General features: G+C 34.9%; 1 protein-coding gene across 2 annotated transcripts in view; it reads right to left on the bottom strand.

Annotated features, from left to right (window-relative positions):
* The window catches only part of BZW2 (basic leucine zipper and W2 domains 2), a 341,412-nt gene that overhangs the window by 132,073 nt on the left and 193,809 nt on the right, over nucleotides 1-15,530 (bottom strand). For both annotated transcript variants that reach the window (XM_053714118.1, XM_053714119.1), the window contains exon 4: nucleotides 13,470-13,573. In XM_053714118.1, the coding sequence (XP_053570093.1) occupies nucleotides 13,470-13,573 (104 nt within the window). The remainder of the gene's footprint in view (nucleotides 1-13,469; nucleotides 13,574-15,530) is intronic.

Raw genomic sequence — 15,530 nt, 5'->3', positions numbered from 1 at the left:
CTTTGAAGAAGGAATAAAAGAAAATTCTCAGCCTATTCCATTCCCTAGTATGAGGAATTGGAAAAAAACCTCTGAAATAGTGTTAGCTAGTCTTAAAAAAGAACTAGTTACCTTAATATCCAAAATAATCAACACCTTTTCAACAAAGAACAAATGTACTTTAATAAAAAAATAGAATAAAAAAGTAGATTTGTTAGTGTCAATATCTGATGAAGAAAATTCTGAATGAGAAAAAACATCATCAGAGAAGGATAAATCCGTATGTTGTTGGTCATTTGAAACTTCAATAATTAAAAAAGAAGTTTGAAAAAGACCTAAAAATTTTTATTAGAAGGCACGATGTCAGACAAAGCCTTTAAAATAGAATCAGAAAAATATTTCTTATAAATCTTCTAAATATTTCTTGTACATAAGATGTAAAAAGAAAGCAATATATAAAGCATAAATACTAATGGATTCTGCATGTAAAAGTTTATCATGATAACTTATTACAAACCATATCTAAAGATAAACATTCATAATATTTAAAATAAATGAACTTAGCTTTGGTAGGACTGAACTCAGTCAACAGGAATCCTCTTAGATTGTTTTGAAACAGGAACAGTGAAATCTTGCAATATGTAATAGAAAAAAACAATATTTAAAGCAAAATTATCAAATTCCTTAAATGACAGTTTCAGGAATGGGAAAAGAATGCAAAATAATAAGCTTCTAGAAACCAGAAGCAATAAAAAAAGTGAAGTTTAAATAATGTGAGGAAAAAAAAAAGTGAAACAAAAAATAGGCCCACATCTTTTGGCGCCAAATATGACGCCCACATTATTGGCGCTAAATACAACGCCCATATATTTGGCGCCAAGTATGACGCCACATCCTCTGACGCCAGAACCGACGCCCACATTTTTTGGCGCAATAAAATGTCTGAATACACATGCGTCAAAAATGACGTATTAACAGAATACAACTTCCGGCGTCAACTACGGCGCCGGAAATGACGAAATGTTTGCCCCAAAAAAGTCCGCGCCAAGAATGACGCAATAAAAAGAAACATTTTCTGCCCCCGCGAACCTAACAGCACACAGGGAAAATGATCAATTGAAAATTTTCAAGGTAAAGAAAAATAAATTGAATTAAAATGCATTATCCCAAATAATGAAACTGACAGTCTGAATTTTAAAGGAATACTGATTATCCTGAATCATGGCAAATATAAGTTTAAAGACATATATTTAGAACTTTACATAGAAAGTGCCCAACCATAGCTTAGAGTGTCATAATAAAATAAGACTTACTTACCCTAAGACACTCATCTACATATAGTAGATAGCCAAACCAGTACTGAAATGAGAATCAGTAGAGGTAATGGTATATAAGAGTATATCGTCGATCTGAAAAGGGAGGTAAGAGATGAATCTCTACGACCGATAACAGAGAACCTATGAAATAGATCCCGTAGAAGGAGACCATTGAATTCAAATAGGCAATACTCTCTTCACATCCCTCTGACATTCACTGCACTCTGAGAGGAAAACCGGGCTCCAGCCTGCTGCGAAGCGCATATCAACGTAGAATCTAGCACAAACTTACTTCACCACCTCCATGGGAGGCAAAGTTTGTAAAACTGAATTGTGGGTGTGGTGAGGGGTGTATTTATAGGCATTTTAACGTTTGGGAAACTTTGCCCCTCCTGGTAGGAATGTATATCCCATACGTCACTAGCTCATGGACTCTTGCTAATTACATGAAAGAAAAATGAATAGCTTAAAGCTAATGTTCTTTATAGCAATAGTGTAATAATTGAAGTTGTGATTTAAAAAAGTGTATTTTATATTCATAATCAATATTGCATAGACCAGGGTATTCTAGATGATAGTTATATTTAGCGTTAAGTAAATTATTATTGAGAAAGGATTTTGTATTTAATGGTCATAGGTTGATTTGAGGTTACTGTGATATATCATAGAAATAGTATTTATATTGGTTTGATAATAATTTGCTATTATATTGATAATATATTGGTTTATGGGAAGTATATAAATTTCTCTGGTTGATAAATTGAAGTTACATAAGATTATTTTGGCCTCGATAGTTGAATCATATCTCCTGGAAATTTTATTAGATTTATTGAGGCTTGGTAAGACTTGTATGGTAATATCTGGTTCACACTTGTTAACCAAATGTTGGTAAATAAGATATATGTTGAATTGGTCGATGTTATAGTTAAATTCAATTGTGATATTTGATAGTTAATTCATTTTGAGTAAGATAGATTTACAGATAATATTGTGTCCATATACAGGACAACAGACAATTTAATTGAATATTAATTTATCTAAAGATTTCTATAGCTTGTAAATTATTTTAATATTGTAATGATCAAGCAATATATATATGTTCATAGGTGATATTCGGTTTACTGCAAATATAAAATCACTGTGTATATAAAAATATACTTGATCAGAATTTAGGAACTATTTTAACTTGGGATTAAATATTAATATTTAATAATAAGTTTATTGTCATTAATTATTAGATATCTCAATAGTATTATTTTGGAATACACTACAGAGATTATATAACATTTCATTGGAGTGTACTGATAAGATTCTACTATATTAATTGGAAGTATTGCTGACGAAAATCGTATTAATGTTATTAATTATTAATATTCATAAATCCATAATCAATATCTTAATCATAATTACTTAACATGCTGCACTACGGAATCTGTTGGCGCACTACAAATAACCAATAATAATAATAAGAGGTAACGCTTGGTCTTTCTTTCCTGAGAGCATATTTCATTATAATACTTTGCCACTGCACTTGAAGAAATTTTTAAAGTTCTTGACATTGTATGGATTGACTGAGATTCATTTTTTTTAAAACTAAAATTATTTGAGGAAGCATTTTTATTTGGGGAAGCATTTTTTATTTGAGGAAGCATTTTTTTACAGAAAGGGTGGTGGATTCATGGCATAAACTTCCATTTGAGGTGGTAAACACAAAGACTGTAAAATAATTTAAAAATGCCTGGGACATGCATAAGGCTATCCTAAGGAAAAAGTAACATGTAATATGGGTAGACTTGATGGGCCTTTTTGGTTCTTATCTACTGTCAAATTCTATGTTTCTATGACTATATACCAAAAAGAGCTATTTAAGACCTATCCTAGCTTGACACAACACAACTGATTAGCGTAAGGTGATAATGAGAAAATATATCCACCAAATTAACTTTTAAAGAGACATTCACTATTTATACCTTTAAAAATGAATCATGTGTAATAAATTCTGCATTAAATTTTATTCATACTTGCCCATTTATAGTCACTTACCAAATTATGACTTTATTTATTATTAAAATAACTCAATAATTCTCTCTAAACCAAGACAGCGTTAGAAGGAAGCAGTGTCTGCAACAATTGATATAAACAATTTTCACCATTTTTTATTGTTTTTTACATACATACAAAAAAAAAATAACTTAAAAAAAAATAGAAAATCCAGGAAATCCCTTGTAGAACAAAAGTGTACTGGCAATCAAAATAGGTATAAAAAGAAAAATCTTTATTGTATTCAAATTAAAATGGCAAAGACTCCTGGGAGTAAAATGTGGTGTGAAAAGTTTGACCAGTTTCAGTCTCTCAGACCGTAGTCATAAACTAAAACAGTGCAACAGGTGCACAGTATTTAAAGGAATCAAGCACCTCTCATTGGAGGAACCTGAATACACCAGTTTTAACCTTATGTTCACAAATAAAGGACACAGAAAACATTTATCAAAATGTATAATCATACTAAAATATAAAATTATACAGTGATATGTTAGTTTTAGACCACAGTCGAAATATTGTCAAAGAACCTTGAAGAGTCCAATAGTTCATAAAGTAATAAATAAGTGCTAGGCTTATTAATCAAACTAGTTAGACAACTTGTGTATATTATTATTCTAACAAAGATTGTCTAGTAGAAACAACTTGTACATTTTAAATAGAACAAACTTTGTATGATGACCATATATTTATGTATATGCAGCTGGATATACAGAATATATAATATTAGATAGTAGTAGGGATATGCAAGGCATTTCAAGCAGAATGTATCAAGTGCATAATGACAAATGTAACAGAAATATATACTTATACATTTACATTATATATCCTGAAGGGTCTTATCACTAATGGTACCTGCTGGTTAAAAGCTAGAGGCAAAACAAGTGTCGTAAAAATACAATATATCACAATGGCTAAATGACATAAAATATTGCTGAGAGTGTATATAGTATCGCAAGGTACTTAGGTGATAATAGAAAAACAATGGGCCTTAAGATGATGCTATATCTCTTACCGCAGCACCCCCTGGCCTGCTAATATTCCATTAGGTCAACATTATTTCGGAAAAATGGCAAGACCAGAACTATAAGGACTAGAGATTGAATTAACCCAAATGGTTAATGATGCCAATAGTTTATTATGTCAAATTCCAAGTTGAACCCCACAGGAAGCAGGCTACAGAGTTTATGAATCCAGTATATTTCTTGCCTAGACAATATCTGGAATTTGTCACCACCTCTAGGGGGTCTTAATATCTGTTCGATTGCCTGCCACCTGAAGGATCCAACATTGCCATCATGGGCCTCCAAAAAATGTTTGGAGAGCACCGACACCGCCCTCTCATTGCTGATATAGGAGAGGTGTTCCTTGATACGTGTACCCACTTCTCTTGTGGTCCTACCCACATATTGCCGAGAGCACAGGGTGCACTCTATGAGGTATATCACAAATTTGTTAGTAAACGTCACACACCCCCTGGTCTCGAACACCTCAGAAGAGGTGGCCGAGACAAAGGTGGTGGAAACATAAGCATGGTCACAGGACTTACATGTCCGTTTACCACACTTAAAAGTCCCCTTGAAGTGCAACCATGAGCTCAGGGCTTTCCTAATTTTGAGTAGACTGGGGGAAAGGATATTACCAAGTGTCATATTACGTTTATATACAAACTGACACCCTCCACTTATGGAGGTACGCAATTGTTTGTCACCCCTCAAAATTGGTAAGTTCTTTCTAATGATGTTACATACTTGATAATATTGGTTTGCGTATGCTGTCACAAACAATGGTTTTTGTTTGGTCCCCAGGAGACCATCCACTGTACCCTCTCTTCCTTTCTTGGGGGCAAACATTTGATTTCTCTCAATCAGTTGTACCTCCTTATGAGCTCTATTAATCACTCTCCTGGGATAATCCGTAGCTAGTAATCTCTCCGTGAGTGTCTGGCTCTCCCTTCTGAAGTCCCTCTCTAGGGTACAGTTTTGTTTTACCCGTAGAAACTGTCCTTTGGCAATCCCCTTAAAAACATGCCAAGCATGGTTGCTACGGGCATGCAAAAGGGAATTCCCCGAGATGGGCTTCCTAAACAGGGAGGAGATAATTCTCTTACTCTGATTGTCTGAAGTCAAGGTCACCTCAAGATAATGAGTGGTTGTCTTGTGCCACTCATACGTAAAACTTAATCCAACATGATTAGTATTCAGATAGTTAACAGAATCTTGTGCTTCTAATGGACCAGCGGACCAGATGATTAAGAGGTCATCAATGAACCTCATATACTTAATCAGTTTGGACGAGAATACGTTACCATCACCATAGACGTGGAACCGCTCCCACCACCCCATAAAGAGGTTAGTGTAGGAGGGGGCAAATTTTGCCCCCATTGCGGTTCCACGTCTCTGGAGATAGCAAACGTCAGAAAATGTAAAGAAATTATGTTTCAAAAGAAACTCAATAACCCTCAGTATATAATCCTTGTGTTCTTCAGAGAACCCTGCATACCTATCCAAATAGAACTTCACAGCCTCAATTCCAAATTCATGGGGTATTAAGGAGTATAGGGAGACTACATCAATAGTCATCCAACTATATTCCTGTTTCCATGTGATTTTCTCCAATTTTGATAGTGTGTGGGTGGTGTCCCTCAAGTAGCTGGGTAACTTTTGTACCAGGGGCTGCAGGAATTGATCCACCCATTTGGGCAAAGGCTCTAGTAAGGAGCCTATACCTGCTACTATTGGTCTACCCTTAACTTCAGAGAGACTCTTATGTACCTTCGGGAGATGGTGGAAGATGGGCATCACCGGATTATCGACTAATAAGCAATCAAATGTCTTCCTGTCAATGATGCCCATCTCCAAACCATCATCCAGGAGGTCCCTAAGTAGAGCTTGATATTGTATAGCAGGATCTCTACTTAGTGGTGTATAGGCTTTCAAATCATTCAATTGTCTTAAGGCCTCTCTTGTATACATGCTTTTGTCCATGATGACCACGCTGCCTCCCTTGTCTGATTGCCTAATAACTATGGAGTCATTCTGTAGGCTAATCACTACTTCTCTTTCTCTCCTAGTCAAGTTAGAGGAAATCTTCTGTTCTGATCTGGATAGTGTGGTTAGATCCTCTACCACACTTTTATGAAATACTTCCAGACTTTTCCCTCTGACATGTATAGGATAGAAATTTGATCTGGACTTCATTTTACAAGGTACTCTTTCTATGATGCTCTGTTCACCATTACCATGAGATAAATCCTCCAGGTTGCTGAGAGCACAAATATCTGAGAATGTAAGATCATCATAGTTAACCATACACTCTATCTGCCTCACATTTTCTGTGGTCTCATTGCCTGGAAAATATTTTCTTAGCGTTAAATCCCTCACGAGCCTGTTCACATCCAGAATAGTTTGGAATAGGTCAAAATCTCGTGAGGGGACAAACCCCAGGCCATAATTAAGTACTTTTCTCTCAGAATCCGTTATCTCATATGAGGATAGATTAATCACGGAATTCTCTTTTATTGGTACTTCTGTCTCTCTACAATCCTGTTGCCTCTCACTGGGTATCTGTGTTTGTTGCCCACTATAGGTGGTACCTGTACTGAACCCCTCCCCCCCTCCTCTCGGTTGTCTGGGGGCCCAGTGAAAAACCTTAGTGTCAGAATCAGTATTGCGGATCCTGTCTGACAGACCTCGCTGAATGCGGAGAGCAATACGCTATCCGCATTCAGCATTGCACCAGCAGCTCTTGTGAACTGCTGGTGCAACCCCGCTAGCAGGGGGTGTCAATCAACCCAATCGTATTCGATCGGGTTGAATTGTGGCATTCTCTGCCCGCCTCCTCAGAGCAGGCGGGCAGGTTATGGAGCAGCATTCTTTAGACCACTGCTTCATAACTGGTTTTTCTGGTGAGCCTGAAGGCTCGCCAGAAACACGGGGCTTCAAGTTCCATATGGAGCTTGATAGATATGCCCCTATATCTTTTCTTTTGAGTAATATAGGGATATTTTGTAGTATATACATGTTCTTCAGAAAATAAATAATTTTTATTAGATTAATTCTCCCTGATAGAGACAGCAGGAATTTCTCCCAATTTCCAAGGCCCTCCTTCACTTTATCTAAAATAGGGGGGATATTTAACTTATACCAATCATCAGGTTTTAGGGATATTCTAATACCTAGATATTTAAAAGAGCCAGATAATTTTTTAAAGGTAATATTTTTAGCAGAATCTGTCTTCCTAACAATCCACAATATCTCAGATTTAGAAGTATTTACCTTATAGCCAGAGAAAGAGTGGATAGTAATACTATTTAACAACCGGGGGATATTTTTTATTTGTGTCTCTAATGAATATCAATAAATAATCAGCATAAAGTGCTATTTTTGCTTCAGCATTTCCTATCCTAATTCCATCTATTTTATTTCTGATTGCTATTGCCAAAGATTCTATAGCTATATCAAATAACAGTGAAGAGAGGGGGCAACCCTGTCGTGTTCCCCTACCCAGCACAATTTCCTCGGATAATTGACCATTTATAATGATAGCGCTAGTTAGCATATTATAAATTTTAGTTACAATACTTAAAATATTATCAGATAACCTAAATTGTTGAAGGGAGTGAAATAGGTTCCTCGCAACCCAGTGATGTCATCGGACATCGCCTGCAGCTCTCCCTCACCGTTCACGGTCTGAAACTAGTCTCTGAAGTCAGCTCCGCTTCTCACTCTGAACAGCTCCGTACTGGACTCCGCTCCCCTCTCTGATTAGCTCCGCTCTGGACATTCTGCCAACACCACAGATCCCACCTCTGAACCTACGCAAGTATAAGGGTTACTGTGTAACGTTAATCTTACTTCAGTTCTGTCCTAATATTTGATCTGTGTTATCTAAAAGGTTAACAAATCTGTTTGTATGCACTGGCTAACTTCGCAAGCAAGTTAATTAACAGCTACGCTCTCCTGCTTCTGTCTGTGTTACTCAAGCATAACAACTACACGCTGCTTACTTGTTTCTAACACTTGTACTGCAAACACGCTTGATCCTATAAATCATAAGGACCTACTCTATCTAAGTTCTGTAAACCAATTCAAGCTAAGAAAAGTATATAAAGCTCATATACCTATCATACATCTCTTGATTATATAAGATTAACACTTTATTAAGCGCAATTTAGTAAAGTGTCTTGTATATAAATTTACCTTCAGCAAAATCAGCTATTTCTTTCGGTATCACCTTTTGCATAAGCCGCATATGCATAAGGTTTTTAAGGAATAGCCACATTTTCACAAATTAACTTTTTGGTGTAATTGCTGGGTCTTGCTTACAAATACTTTGTTCACTTGAGACTGTGATTAAAATTGCAAGCTTATGACATTTACATTACTTATGAGTAATTACCAGTTTCTTGCCCAGAACTTTTCTTTTGCTTAAATTATCATTTATTTTCTGTAATATTTCACTCAGTATTTTGGGAGTTTCGATTTTTGTCCAAAATTCTTTACTATTTTTCTCATGGGAAGACCTTGAAGCATAGACATCCTTGTAATAGTCAAATGCCTGTAAGATCTCTTCATTCGTATTAACTATCCTACCCTTTATCTTTATAGCATCAATATTGTTAGATTTGTTATGATTTCTTATCAAGTTAGCCAAGAACTTGCCCGATTTATTCCCCAACCTGATATATTTAGTGTTTTCTTTCAATTCTTTTTGTGCAGTGGTACTAAGTAATAGGGTATCTCTTTCTTTTTTTGCTTGTTCGTATTTAGCCCAATTTTGTCGTGAAGGATTATTCAGATAATTATTGTATGAATATGCTAAAAAAATAATCACCTCCTTCTGTCTATCTTTTTGTCTCTTCCTTAATTTACCCAGGTAAGCAATTATTTCCCCTCTGAGTACTGATTTAGAAGCTTCCTAGAATATTTCTGGTTTAGGTATGAACTCCGTATTATGCTCCACGTATTCCTTCCATTTTCCTTGAACCCATGCTTTGAATTTGTTGTTGTTTATAAGATAGGAGGGGAATCTAAAACATCTAAAATATGTATTAGGTTTATACAGCTGGATTTTACAATACTTATAGGGGCATGATCAGAAAGTGTAATCTGATTAATTTATGTGGAGATTTCTAAATCAAGGACATTCTCGTTCACTAAAAACATCTATTCTGGCGTGTGATTTATGGGATTTTGATAAGCATGTGAATTCCTTTTTATCAGGATTCTTTAATCAACAAATATCCTTTAATTTTAAATTATTCCTTAATTTATTTAACAAGATTTCCTCTAATCTATCCCTTTTAGTTTTAATAATCTTACCTCTATCTCTCTTTCTGTCTATTGGTACCTTAGAGGTCATATTCAAGTCGCCTCCCCAAACAAAATATCCTCCAGAAGTTTCACCTGTAGAGTCCCAAAACCCTGGTACTAACTAATTTGGCCCATAAACATTACATAATGTAAAAATGTAATTAGCTATTTTTAATTTTAAAATAATAAATCTTCCCTCTGGATCTAGAATGAGCCGAGTTATCTCATATGTATGTCAGACTCTTGCCTAATAGTATGGCAATTCCTTTTTTTCTTTTAATGCAAGGTGTGGCAAAAACCTCTCCAACCCAACCTACTTTAAAATGTTTTATCTCATCTTGTTTTAGGTGTGTTTCTTGTAAAAACGCAATATTTGTTTTCAAACTATTGAGATGCTTAATTATAGCTTTCCCTTTAATGGGAGAAGTTATCCCCCCCCCCCCCGTTCCAAAAGATTAAAACAATTTTATTTAAATTATGCTCCATCTTTATATACTAGAGGGGCCCAAGAAGAGGACCAAGGGCAACTAGAGAGGAGAAAGATTAAAGAGAAAAAAATACACAGAGAAAAAAACACACATATATATATGGCCCATGAACCATTCCCCTTACCACACCCCCTACATTACACATAACTGCAACATACATCAATATAGACAATTCCTTCAAGTTGTGTAGATTTTCTACTACTTTAATGACATTAAAGGGACACTGTAACCAAAATTTTTCTTTCGTGATTCAGATTGAGCATGAAATTTTAAGCAACTTTCTAATTTACTCCTATTATCAAATTTTCTTCATTCTCTTGGTATCTTTATTTGAAATGCAAGAATGTAAGTTTAGATGCCGGCCCATTTTTGGTGAACAACCTGGGTTGTCCTTGCTGATTGGTGGATACATTCATCCACCAATAAAAAAGTGCTGTCCAGAGTACTGAAACCAAAAAAAAGCTTAGATGCCTTCTTTTTCAAATAATGATAGCAAGAGAACGAAGAAAAATTGAAAATAGGAGTAAATTAGAAGGTTGCTTAAAATTGCATGCTCTTTCTGAATTACAAAAGAAAAAATTTGGGTTCAGTGTCCCTTTAAGTCTCATCCAATAGCTCTCAATCAGCGTTCCCTCTTCTATGTATGAAGGTCTTTGCCTCTTGTGTGTTATGTAAGAGAATAGTTTCTTTGCCCTCCTGAATTTTAATTCTGGCTGGATAAATCATTATTGCTTTCACGCCTTCATTTATAAGTTTGGTGCAGAGTGGGGCTATTTCCTTTCTTTTATATGTTTTTTCGAGAGAAAAATCCTGAAACATCAGGATTCTATTGTTTGCAATCTGCACCACTTGTTTTTTCCTGTGATACTGTAATAAGGAAACTTTATTTTGAAAGTTTAACATCTTGGCGATAATTAGTCCAGGCGTATCTCTATTCTCCTTAAAAATACCTATTCGGTAGGCCCTTTCTACCATAATTGGGTATTTAGACGTAGGCATGTCTAACAACTTTGGGATAGTTTCTGAGACAAGTTTCAGGAGATCTTCCTGACGTTGACTTTCAGGTTCGCCTATTATTCTAATATTATTTCTTCTTTATCTATTTCCTAGATCTTCCAGTTTTGACTGTACCAGCATCAGAGTTTTACCATTAATATCTAGCTGACTTTTGACATTATTTTGATTATTCTCCAAAGTTGAGACTCTTTGCTCTATTTCATGTAACCTTTGTGAAAGCCGTCTTACTTCAGTGGTTTACATTGTTAGGTCTTTTAATTATTAAAGGGACAGTCTAGTCAAAATTAAACTTTCATGATTCAGATAGGGCATGCAATTTTAAACAACTTTCCAATTTACTTCTATTATCTAATTTGCTCAATTCTTTAGATATCCTTTGTTGAAGAAATAGCAATGCACATGTGTGAGCCAATCACACAAGGCCTCTATGTTCAGCAACCAATCAGCAGCTACTGAGCATATCTAGATATGCTTTTAAGCAAGTGATATCAAGAGAATGAAGCAAATTAGATAATAGAAGTAAATTAAAAAATTGTTTAAAATGACATGCTCTTTCTAAATCATGAAAGAAAAAAAATTGGGTTTCATTTCCCTTTAACTGTGTTTCAATATTTTCTGATTGTTGTTGCTCAACCTGACTAACTTCCTGAGTAGTATCAACGCTACTTTTATTTCTTTTTTCTTTGTTATGTGAAGACATTCCTGGAGATTTCTGTTTAGAATGCGTGACAAATTTCTCCATTCAGAGATATGTGTTGTGAGAAAACACGCACAAAAATTAGCTAAACAGAAAGTAAAAAAAAAAAAGAAAAAGTGAGCAGGTGGTGCTAAATGTCAGTGAACAAGAAAGAAAGAGAGAGGAAGAAGAGAGAGAATAAAAAATCCCTTCGATATATAGTGAAAGTGAATAAGACCAGGTTATCTTTTGTGCATAGATTTCTTAAAGGGACAGTCTACACCAGAATTTTTATTGTTTAAAAAGATAGATAATCCCTTTATTACCCATTCCCCAGTATTGCATAACACACATGTTTATATTAATATACTTTTTACCTCTGTGATTACATTGTATCTAAGTCTCTGCAGACTGCCCCCTTATCTCAGTGCTTTTGACAGACATGCAGTTTAGACAACCAGTGCAGACTCCTAAATAACTCCACAGGAGTGAGCACAATGATATCTATGACACACATGAACTAGTACTGTCTAACTGTGAAAAACTTTCAAAATGCTCTGAGCTAGAAGGAGGTTTTCAACAGTTTAGAAATCAGTTTGAACCTACCTAGGTTAAGCTTTTCAAAAATACCACTAAGGGAACAGAGCAGATTTGATGATAAAAGTAAATTTGAAAGTTGTTTACAATTGCATGCCCTATCTGAATCATGAAAGTTTAATTTTGACTTTACTGTCCCTTTAAAATATCCTACTGACAATTTATATCATTGTTACAAAGGCTGTTGCAAAACTGCTGCCATATAGTGCTCCAGATATGTGCACACTCCTAAGCCTACCTAGAATAATAAGAGAACTAAGTTCATTTGATAAAAGAAGTAAACTGAAAAAGGTTTTTTTCCCTTGCAAATTGATTGCTCTATCTGAATCATGAAAGTTTTAAGTTTCATGTACCTTTAACATGACATATAGCTTGCACTTCAGAATAAGCTGAAACTTATAAAATGAAGATGATGATAGTAAAAAAATAATTACTCTCTGACAGGACCAAAACTTAAAGGGACATAAAACCCCAAAACAAAAAAAATACACTTTTTAAATATAACACATAACAGCCTAGTCAAAATTAAACTTTCATGATTCAGATAGGGCATGCAATTTTAAACAACATTCCAATTAACTTTTATCAACAAGTTTTCTTTGTTCTCTTGGTATTCTTAGTTGGAAGCTACACCTAGGTAGGCTCATGTGCTAATTTCTAAGCCCTTGAAGGCCGCCTCTTATCTCAGTACATTTTGACATTTATTCACAGACAGTGCTAGTTTATGTGTGCCATTTATATATAACATTGTGCTCACTCCCGAGGAGTTACCTAGGAGTCAGCACTGATTGTCTAAAATGCAAGTCTGCCAAAAGAATGGAAATAAGGAGGTAGTCTGCAGAGGCTTAGATACAAAGTAATCACAGAGGTAAAATCATATTAATATAACAGTGTTGACTTCAATATCCCTATAAATAAGGTTTTACTTTAATTGTGCATCATTAATGAGTGTATTTTACTGTATGAGTTATTTTGTGCTATAAAGACTACAATATATTGACTACCATTTGTCAGTGTAATATAATTAGTTAATTTATTGTACCTGAGCATAATTTCTCATGGTTTCATATTCTTCATTAGCTCCAAAGACACAACGATTGGTCACCTTGGTTTTGTCTCCATCATCTATACGAGTTCCTCCAGGTGCTAAGAAGAGAAAGTGATAAACACTATAAATTCAACAGATATAATATTAGACACATTGATATCTAAACTATCTTAATAACTGAACTCCCTCAGCCTGGACAAAACAACTATAAAAATTTAACTTTCCCATAACTTAAATACTCTGTGTAAGGGTCTTGAGAGCTAATAATTTCACCTCTTTTTATAAAGTTGTATATGTATTTGGCATCACAAAATCATTGAAAACCAGTAAGCACAAATGATGATTTTCTCTACTATTTGCTCTAATATTTACACCTCTTTCGTTCAGTTTTTTTATGCATTTGGTTGCAGCATTGGATACACATGTGTACAGTTTGCTGTCTTCCAGGGGCTCGTGTTAGCCATATTGTGGAGTATATTGATAGATTGTTAGAGGGATGTGGATCTGATCCTGCAGTCATGGTACATATTGGTACTAATGAAGGAATCAGCGGGAGATGGAGAGTCCTAAAAAATGACTTCAGGGAGTTAGGTAGCAAGCTTAAAGCAAGGACCTCCAAAGTAATATTACCAGTGCCTTGTGCTAATTCAGTAAGGCAGAAGGAGCTAAGGTCTGTTAATTCATGATTAAAAACATTGTGTAAAAATGAGGGGTTTGACTTTTTAGAGCACTGGGCTGACTTTTTTGTACAGTAAGGATGGATTGCATCTGAATGACATGGGTGCAGGGGTGTTAGGGGAAAGGATGGTAGAAAGTTTAGAGAATCTTTTAAACTAGGCAAAGGGGGGGGTCAGTTAGAACACAATAGAATAGAGAGATCAGTCTGTGAATCTATCCTTTGATATCTCAATGAAGAGATGACTTAAGAAATGTCACATTAGAAAGTATGGAGGAAAGCCCACCAAGTATCAGCAGAAAGCACATGAAAATTAAATGTATGACAACAAATGCAAGAAGCATGACAGGTAAAATGGGGGAGCTGATGCTCTTAGTTGCAGAAGAGGACTATGATGTTATTAGTATAACTGAAACTTGGTGGGATGATTAACATGACTGGGCAGTTAACTTAGAGGGGTATACTTTATTTAGGAGGGACAGAAATAATAAAAGGGGTGGATGAATCTGCATGTATATTAAACCTAACCTTAAACCTACAATGAGGGAAGATATTTCTGATACAGGCGACAATGTAGAGACCCTGTGGGTGGAAATAAAGAGTGGGGGGAAACATCCTAAAAAAAATTACTAGGAACATGTTACAAGCCCCCCAACATTAGTGACCTGGATGAAACTCAACTTCTAATACAAATAGGTAAGGCTGCTAATAACAGTGCTGTAATTATGGAAGATTTTAACTACCCTGATATAAACTGGGCCAATGAAACTAGTAATTCAGCTAAGGGGGATAGATTTATAAATGTTCTCAGGGATAACTTCTTGTCACAATTAATAGAGGAGCCAACTAGGAGTAACGCTATATTGGATTTAGTGCTATCAATTAATACAGATATAATATCAAGCATAGAAGTCAAAGAACATTTGGGTAACAGTGATCATAACATGGTCACATTTGAAATTTCTTTTCATAAGCAGTGTCTTAAAGGTTTAACCAAGACTTTTAATTTTAAGAAAGCAAAATTCAACGATTTAAGGAAATCATTAAATAACATAAATTGGGACAAAGTATTCTCTAATAAAAATACAGAGGATAAATGGATAACATTTAAAACTTTGATAAATAAATAAACATATCAACAAATACCATAAGGTTATATAAAAAAAAAAAAAAAAAAATCCAAGCCAATGTGGCTGAATATAAATGTGTTAAGAGAAATTAGGAAAAAACGTAGGGCATTTATATTATTCAAAGAAAAAAGTACAGACTCAAAATTCCATATTTATAAGGAATGTAACAAAGCATGCAAAAAAGCAATCAAATTAGCCAAAATTGAAAATGAAAAATTAATTGCAAAGGATTCTAAATCTAACCCTAAA

This window comes from Bombina bombina, chromosome 5 (assembly GCF_027579735.1).
Source record: "Bombina bombina isolate aBomBom1 chromosome 5, aBomBom1.pri, whole genome shotgun sequence".
NCBI classification, from domain to species: domain Eukaryota; kingdom Metazoa; phylum Chordata; class Amphibia; order Anura; family Bombinatoridae; genus Bombina; species Bombina bombina.
Note: the sequence above shows the minus strand (reverse complement) of the source record. Positions and strands in the feature narration are given on the sequence as shown.